Source organism: Nicotiana sylvestris, chromosome 10 (assembly GCF_000393655.2).
Source record: "Nicotiana sylvestris chromosome 10, ASM39365v2, whole genome shotgun sequence".
Lineage (NCBI taxonomy): Eukaryota > Viridiplantae > Streptophyta > Magnoliopsida > Solanales > Solanaceae > Nicotiana > Nicotiana sylvestris.
This window is the reverse complement of record NC_091066.1, coordinates 41,339,628-41,349,117: the sequence shown is the minus strand read 5'-3', so window position 1 is coordinate 41,349,117 and position 9,490 is coordinate 41,339,628. Positions and strand designations below refer to the sequence as shown.

The window sequence follows — 9,490 nt, the reverse complement described above, 5'->3', positions numbered from 1 at the left end:
CGCGAGTCCCAAATTTTCGTGTGCTATACGCTCATGCCTTCCGCCGTGGACACGGATGGATCCGGCCTGAAATAGCCTAATATTTATCCTGGATATCAAATACGGCCTAAGAAACCATTGTCACCGCCCCGCCATGACCAAATTACATTTTTTGGCATTTTACGGCCATAAAACTGGAAATTCGCGCGAGTCCCAAATTTTTGTGTGCTATAGCCCATGCCTTTTGCCGTGGGCCCGGATGGATCTGGCCTGGAATCGCCTAATATTTGTCCTGGACATCAAATACGGCCTAAGAAACCATTTTCACCGCCCAAATTCTTACGTGTGTATTCTTAAACACAAATCATTGTAAAGTGTGCTGCATTATATTTGCCCAATACCATAATTATTTACCAGTTCAAACACTATAATCACAATAGGACATCAATGATAATCACCATGCGCAAAACGAATACGATTTCATACCGCAGCGTTCATGTTGTATCAGCAACAACATAATTAAGTAATATCAAATAATAGTAATTATTTAAAATGAATATTAGAACGATATTTAATCAAAATGAACTAACACTATTTTATAAAATAAATAATATTAATGACTACTATTCATGTAAAGAACTATGGTTACATGATGTTTATTCACTAGCTACTAAGAATAGGCGAAAAATAAAAATAAAACTACTCAATCTTCTTTAACCACAGATCCATCACCGATCAAGTGGTCTATTTTTCCATCAGGGCACTCAAAGAAATCCGCCACATCTAAGTGGGTGATGTCAAATTCATTGTCATAGACAAGATTAGCTTCAGGGCCTTTATTCTTTAGAGATGCTTGATAAAGCTCAACCAAATGTCTTGGTACACGATAAATACTAGCCCAATGCCCTTTTCCACCACAACGATAGCATTCAGTTTCTGAACCATTTGCTTTTGGTTTCTCATCTTTTCCTTTCCACTTTTGGTAGTTATTTTTCTTTGGGGGGTGATTAACACCGGGAAAATTTCTTCCTTGTCCACGACCACGACCACGAATAGGGCCACGGCCTTTTCCACGCTTAGCATAATGGGAATACACCTCATCCACTTCAGGAAATGGTGTAGACCTAGTGGGTCGATTTTCGTGATTTCTCATGAGCAAGTAATTATTTCGCTCAGCCACAAGAAGAAGAGAAATCAACTCAGAGTACTTTTTGAAACCTTTCTCTCGGTACTGCTGTTGCAGAACCATATTGGAGGCATGAAACGTTGTAAACGTTTTTTCAAGCATATCATAATCAGTGATAGTATCTCCACAGAGTTTCAATTTAGAAGTAATTCTGAACATCGCAGAATTATATTCAGAAACAGACTTAAAGTCTTGGAGCCTAAGATGAGCCCAATCATATCGTGCTTGTGGAAGAGTGACCAACTTTAAGTTGTATATCTTTCCTTTAAGCCATTCCACAAAACAAGTGGATCTTTGTCTGTGAGATATTCTATTTTCAACCCTTCATCAAGGTAATGGCGCAAGAAAATCAAGGCCTTAGCACAGTCTTGGGTGGATGCTTTAGTTTTGTCTTTAATGGCATCTCCAAGACTCATTGCATCTAAATGGATTTCAGCGTCCAACACCCATGTCATATAGTTCTTGCCCGAAATTTCAAGGGCAACGAACTTTCTTTTCATAATACCAGTCATAATTAAAAGAGGAGAAAAGTTATACCTTAATCTTCTTGAAACGGTAGAGTCTCGTGCTGATAACGTATTATAAAACAATAAAAGTAGAAGAACAATATTGCAGAGAAAGAGAGAAAGAAAATTCTTATTGAATTTTGGGATGATTTATAATGGGGTAAGACCCCCTCTATTTATAGGGAAAAAATGACTTAGCCACAAAGTAAAATTCTCTACAAGATAGATATTCACTCTAAATAGAATTCTATTCCTAACAAAATCATATTTTTAAGGAATGTGCCGTATCCGTCACAATTTATATGATTATTGAGACAACTCAAAATGCTTAATATTATTTCATCTTTATACGACTTTTAATGCTTTCAAAAGTTTCAAATTGGTTAAACTAGTCAATTGCTGTATTTCTTTTCCAAAACATGCTTTTCAAAGATTAATAAATAAAACAGTCATCCTAATTTCTGATTTTTGAAAATACTAATTGGTTGAGATTAGTTTCACAAAAAATTGGAAATGAATTTTCAAAAAACATTCAGCACTATTTGAATGGACTATCTGGTATGTAGGAATTAGTTGATCTTTTTACCTTGAAAATTACTTTAACCGTTTCATTTTATGTGATGGGCGATTCAGGATTAAGTTTGAAAAGAAAAAATATTTTTAAAATTTATCGTCTAAAATAAGTTATATATTAATTATAAAATACCTTATTAAAGATTAGAAAAAAATTAAAATTAAATTATTTTTAAATATAAAAATTTCATTCTTTTTTATATATGTTAAACAGAAAAGAGTCACACACAAATATTAGTGGGTCACGTCAAAAAAGGCATCATTTTATTTTAGGAAATGGTCCGATTATTTTTATTATTATTATTTTTGGTTAAAGTTTAATTATCTATTTATCTTCTTGGTGATCTGTGAGTCTGTGACTGCTCACGTTACATCAATTTTGATAAAACACTTGCTTACTCACTAATAGCTGACATGTATCAGTAATTTGAATGTTAATTTTGTTCCACTTTAACTTTTAGATTATTCTATTTACTCAAACTGGTCTGAGAACTTCTTTTTTTCCTTTCAAACAAGCGTAATTTAACTTTTTCTATTATTATATTACATGAGAAGTTAAAGGAGAGTATAATATGAAGTTTCATTATACACTGTTTGACTCAAAAGATATTGAAACCTTTTTGAACAAATCAATTAAAGAAGATGAAAGGATAAATCTTAGTTAAATATAATAAATTCCAGATCAATGAACTAATTGAAAAATAGTATATGAGATGAAATAGAGGTAATCAATCTTATTGAAACTCTTTATTGTAGCTCCCATTAATCAATGGGGGAGGTTGGTTTACATGTTTTTCTGGAGATTACTTCGTTCTTCTTTTCATTATGATGATTACAAAAGAGAGAACTAAGGAGAGAGGATGAAGTGGATACCCCCCCCCCCAACTGAAGGTTATCCCCTACTATATATAGTCATGGGACCTTTGCTATTTACTTGGTCCGACGCTCTCTCACATTATGTCTGCCTTGGTCGTCCTCTAAACGTTACTTCTTTTGACTCGACGGGTATCGAGAGTGCTGGATGTGGAATAGACCATGTCGTCTTTCGCTGCCTTGCCGCCTGGACGGGATGTTGGTCAGCTCGACCGCAGTGGTCAGATTTGACCAATACAGTTAGTCCCTCCGTCTGCCGGGGTCGTCCCCTGTCGGGCCAAGCAGATGGATCATGATTGCTACGAATTCGAGAGAAATCTGACTGCTTGTTCCTTGGTTGTGCTTCTTAGATTTCAAGTGAGATGACGACGCTCTTTCGATATCCTGGACCGTTGCGACCGTTTCGGAACTGAAACGTCATTTGGTATTGAAGCGTTGTTTCGTGGTTGCCGCCATTATGGCACACGTTCCTAGTGAACCGAAACGTTTCGTGCCCTATCATATTCGATTGGCGACTCTTGGGTTTCGTGCTTGGGGGATTTATGGCTCTTATAAATAGAAGGAACTCATCATTCAATTGGCACACTTCTTTGCCCTTTGTTTGAAAGAATTTTGCGAATATACTTTCTTCCTAATACTCCGAATTTTCATTTGCCCCCAGTTGACTGAAAACTTTCATCCTTTCTTTCCATTGTCTTTTTGCCATACCATCTTGACAAAATGGCTAGTAATTCTTCTCGCTCTGATCTCCCTCTCACAATTCCAGCACCGAAAAATGTTTCTCTGGCCATCGGAGGAGTAGAAGTGGTGGAAGATGAGGAGGTCCCGTCGGTAGATGAGATCTTGCGTCGTCCTGGGAGAGAATGGACTGACATCTGCAGTTGCGTCGGGGTGGAGCCGGAACCTGTCCCCTCTGTCATAAAAGAAGAAAACATTGCAGAGTTGAAAGCTAGGTGGGGAATTCTTAATTACGTTGACATGCGGCCGACAGTAGGGAACGACATAGTTCATTTTGACCGTCCCGGGTACTGCGTGTTCTACGCCTACCCCTTTCTTATTGGATACTCACTTCCTCTCCCTCTCCTAGTGGTAGATTTCGGCCGTTTTTACGAGGTATGCCCCGCCCAACTTTCTTCGTACTTGTACAAGTTGTTCCTTATGTTGCTCAAGTTTGCGGAACTCGCCGGCCGTGAGATCACTTTGGATCACATGCTCAATATCTTCGCCCCTCAACTCATTCACAGAATGATGATTCACATGCGTCCTCGGGGGTCGAAGAGTCTGGTGGTGAAAATGGACAACAGGGCTAACCATCATTTCTACGAGAATTATTTCTATGTGCGGACCGAGCACATTGTGGCGGATCCAATGGGGTTCCCTGAGAAGTGGAACTTTGCACATAAGTTTCTTATGTTTTTAGTCAGTGAGATATCCGGCTGCTTTCTGTTACAGTACTAAACCCTGTTATATCTCTGCAGCCGAGAAATTACCCCATACATTTGTCGAAGGTATCCGCGAGTGGTTGAGTACCATCCTTCCCCATACGGCGGGGGTTCGCACATGGTCGGCCTTTTATGAAAAATTTGGGCGCAGGCCCCTTACAGGTGAGATGTCATTTCTGTTTGCTATTTTTCCTCCCTTTTTATTTAGTTTCTTATGTGCTGTTTGTCGATGCCAGGGAGAGTGCGGAGAGTGAGGGCTCCTCTATTAGCTTATCGTCAGTCGGCATCGTCTGCTCTCCCTGCAGCATCACCTACCGCTTGGTCTTCCTCGAGGGCTTCTTCAGTTGAGTTTGCGGCTGTGGTTATTCCTGCGGAGGCCACCTCTTAGAATGAGGTCCCGACTCGTGTTGCTCGTCTGGCGGGTGAATCTCCCTGTACTGAGGAAGAAGAAGGGTCGTCCAAGAGGCGGTGAGTGGAATTCGAGACAACCTCTCCAACTGTAATACACCTAGACGACTCTCCTTTTGAAATGGTCTGGGTGGGGATTGATACCACTTCGCCCGTAGAGATGGAGCCAGCCGTCGTGTCTGCCCCGTCGATGGAGATTCCTGCCACTATCGTTGAGCAGCAACCTATTGTGATAGGGGGCCAGATTTCTGAGGCCGCCATTGTGGTTTCGGATGTACCTCATCCTCTGTACCTGGTCGTGCTTCCTCCTCAGCTGCTGAAAGAGGAAAGGGAGTTGTGGTCGACGACTATGAATCTGAGTCGGACCTCGATCCTGATGATGTTAGGATGTTTGAGGAGGGTATTACCCACTCGGTGGTTCGTGCGGGAGGCCCGACCTGTATTCTTGAGATCTCTTCAGATGTTAATATCCTGGGGGATAGGGAGGATCCGGTGCCACAGTTCGACATTTTGTGCTCCGCTGCCGAGAATGAGGCTTTCCGGAACGTTCCTGATATCGATTTGATGAATGAGGTGGTTGTTATGGGTTTGAGAGTACGTTACTCTTTTCTTTTATACTTCTCTCGTTTTTCTTATTGATATGGCTTTAACCCATCTTCTCGTTTTTCAGATGTACATGGTGGAAGTGGAGAGTATGCGCAGGGCCGACATTCGGGCCAAGATTTTCTTAAAGATGTTGGAGAAGTATCAACGCTATCTCAACAAGTGCCGTGAGATGCACGAGTGGCTGAGGGAGAATCTTGGTGCTCTATCCCTCGACGAGGAATTGGAGAAGAGAGACCACCAGTTGATGGAGGCTGTTCGCAGAATTAGTGTGCTTGAGGAGCAACTTCGCGCGAAGGATGAAGAGTTTGAGTTGGGAAAAAGCTGCAGTGGAGATTGAGGTCAATGCAGGCCGAAATGGATCAGAATCTTATCAAGGTCGAGGCGATGAGTGCGGAGTGGATGGGAAAGTTGGCCGAGTTGGAGAGAAAGGTTGCCGAGTTGGAGAGCATCGAGAGTGCCTGGTCCTTGGCTACGGCAAGGGTGGTGGCCCTAGAGAATACTATCTGCATCTTCCAATCCGAGTAGGAATCAGAAAGGGCGACGGCGACGCTAAAGGAGGTGAGACTTGATGAACGCATTGGTAAGATTGATCGAGAAGCGTCGGTCTTAGGGGATCGAGTCACCGCTCTAGAGGCTGAAAAGGAGCAACTGATGGCTCAAATCAAGTCTTCCTCTGCCGTCGTCCCCTGCCACTTGCACGAACTTTGGGTTCATGCTGAAGCCCAGCAGGACATATATAAGAGTTTGTGGGAGGCGGGCAATGTTACTGAGGCCGCGTATGAAGGAGCACGACAAAGGCGCAAGAGGCTCGTGTCAACTGTGGTTATGACTCTGCGACTCCGGAGGCTAATGAGGGCGCGGATGATGAGGGGGGACTTCCTGGAGATAGTGGTGATGATGGTGGCGATGATAACGCCGAGTGAAAGAATGTTGTCTTTGTCTGTTTTCTATTTTTTTATTTGTTATCGGTCGTCGTTGTTTATTTCTCATTTCCTCTTCTTTATTTTTTATTTTATCGTTGGCTTGGGCCGAATGTAATCTGCGACTGTTTGCGCAGCGACTTTGTATAAAGAAGAATTTTTTTCGTTGTTATTTGCTTCGCACTTTATATTTGATTTTGCTTTTCGTGACTTTGGTGCGAGGTAGATTCCCGTATGGCGAGTCCCTGTCCTTCTTTCCCTTTATATTTTCTGACGGTTCCCTGCCTTAGAAATATTTTGAATTTTCTCTTCGGTGTTGGCTCGTGGCCTTGAGGGTGTGATTTCAAACTTTTGTCGAAATATCAACCCATCGTTGTTCGATCAAGATTGAACTCTTCTTTTTGGCGAAGGCTCTTGGCCTTAAAGGGTGTTATTTCTAACTTATCAAAATAGTAACCCGTTGTCGCCAATTGAGGTCGAACTCTTCTCTTTGGCAAAGGCCCTTGGCCTTGAAGGGTTTTATTTTGAACTTATCAAAGTAGTAACCCGTCGTCACTCGATCGAGTCGAACTCTTCTTTTTGGCGAAGGCCATTGGCCTTGAAGGGTGTTATTTCGAACATGCCGAGATGTTAACCCGTTGTCATTCAATCGAGGTCGAACTCTTCTCTTTGGCGAAGGCCCTTGGCCTTAAAGGGTGTTATTTCGAACTTGTCGAAATGTTAATCCGTCATCGTTCGATCGAGGTCGAACTCTTCTCTTTAGCGAATGCCCTTGGCCTTAAAGGGTGTTATTTCGAACTTGTCGAAATGTTAACCCGGCGTCGTTCGATCTAGGTTGAACTTTTCTTTTTGGCGAAGGCCCTTGGCCTTGAAGGGTGTTATTTCGAACTTGTCGAAATATTAACCCGTTATCGTTTGATCGAGGTCGAACTCTTCTCTTTGGCGAAGGCCCTTGGCCTTAAAGGGTGTTATTTTGAACTTGTCGAAATGTTAACCCGCCGTCGTTCGATCGAGGTCGAACTCTTCTTTTTGGCGAAGGCCCTTGGCCTTGAAGGGTGTTATTTCGAACTTGTCGAAATGTTAACCCGTCGTCGTTCGATCGAGGTCGAACTGTTCTCTTTGGCGAAGGCCTTTGGCTTTAAAGGGTGTTATTTCGAACTTGTCAAAATGTTAACTCATCGTCATTCGATCGAGGTCGAACTCTTCTCTTTGGCGAAGGCCCTTGGCCTTAAAGGGTGTTATTTCGTACTTGTCGAAATGTTAACCCATCGTCGTTCGATCGAGGTCGAACTCTTCGTTTTGGCGAAGGCCCTTGGCCTTGAAGGGTGTTATTTCAAACTTGTCGAAATGTTAACCTGTCGTCGTTCGATCGAGGTCAAACTATTCTCTTTGGCGAAGGCCTTTGGCCTTAAAGGGTGTTATTTCGAACTTGTCGAAATAGTAACCCGTCGTCAGTCCCAGTTTTTGGAGAATCAGGCATCCTTTGGAGAAGTCCCAGTTCGCTTGATATTGTTCGCATCAGAGAGTGTAATGTTGGAGAGTACAAAACATTTTTGTTTCGCTTATGTTCGTTTTGCGCACATATTGGAGTTTCCTTGTCTGATTCCTGCCTTTCGGCCTGGAGGTGTGAGCACGTGATTTTTGCCTCACATGAACTACTCCTACAAAACTCCCAAAATTAGATTTTTCCTTTTAATTATTTGTTATTTAAGAATTATTGTAGAATTTTTCTGTTTGTTTGCATTTTGTGTGCATGTTTAATTTTATTTATATCATAAAAATACAAAAATACATTGCATTTGTATTTAGGATTTAATTTTACATTTTTTAGATTAATTAGTATGTTTTACAAAAAAATGGAAAAAAATCACAAAAAATAACTTTTTTTGCATTTTTAATTTTTGAGTTCGAATTTTGGTAGTTTTTTTTATTTGTTATTTAATTATTTGTGTTAATTATTTTAGTTAATTAATTTAATTTGGTTGGATAATTTGGGTTAGGAATTAAGTTAGGTTTTTAGTTTTATTTTTGTAAAAGAAAAGGAATTAAAATAATTTTGAAATTGAAAGAAAAAGGAAAAACAAAAGAGGGAAGTCTAATTTGGGCCAAATCCACTTAATTTCCCCAAGCCCATTTGTTTTAATACCTGAAACCCATTAAAACCGGCCCAATTTCCGCCACAACCCGGTCTGCCCCACGCAGAGACCAAACGACCCCATTTTAATTGCCTTCGATCAGGACCGTTGATCTTATTTGATCGAACGGTTCGGAACTGGGATCCATGTTACTATTTAATTCTCCTAAAGCCCTCCCCCCCAAACTCATCTCTCTTCACTATCCCAACTTCAGAGATCCATCCCTATAAACCCTAGCGCTGCCCCATTTCCCCACCACTTCAGGCCGACGGCGCCACCTCTGACCGGCCCCAAATCCTCTTTCCGAACCCTCACTCCTTTTCCCTCAAATCTTGCCAGAACCTCTCGAATCTTAAATCTAAGTTCGAACCCTAAAAGTTCAAAATCAATTTCCGTTGAACCCGGTGGCATGCATCGACTCAGGCCTTTGTTTTTCACTATTAGAAGGCTGATTCACTACAAAACTAATGCTGTTTGTTTGTTCTTGACAAAGAACAAGTGATTAGCATCAGTTTCGTGTAAGTCAGGATATCAGGTGTGATTTCAAGTTTAGGCAGTGAGTTCTCTCCATCTTTCTGTCCATTTTTGTTTTATTTTTACCTCTTATTCCTCTTCTTTTCTTCTCCTTTCCTTTGGTTAAGTTTTCACCTTAATTGAAACTCGACCAAGTTTCTGAGCCTAGAATTGAGTTTGTGTTTGTTTGTTCTATTTGTTTCTCTTTTTCACACCTTTAAAGCTTTTCTCGGATTTTTGGTCTGTTTAGATTTATTAATGTCATAGTTAAACTTCTAATTTCGTCCTATTATTTTAGTCTCATAGTTTAGTTTAATTAGGTTTATTTCGATTTAATAACTTAGTTAAT

General features: G+C 40.9%; 1 protein-coding gene across 1 annotated transcript; it reads right to left on the bottom strand.

The window, feature by feature from the left end:
• Positions 1–682: 682 nt before the first annotated feature.
• Positions 683–1,228, bottom strand: LOC104248452 (uncharacterized). Its single transcript, XM_070158834.1, has one exon. The coding sequence runs from the start codon at positions 1,226–1,228 to the stop codon at positions 683–685; it is 546 nt and encodes a 181-aa protein (XP_070014935.1).
• Positions 1,229–9,490: the final 8,262 nt, after the last annotated feature.

Coding starts and splice junctions, on each gene's coding strand:
- LOC104248452 (XM_070158834.1), bottom strand. CDS start 1,228: ATGGTTCTGCAACAGCAGTACCGAGAGAAAGGTTTCAAAAAGTACTCT.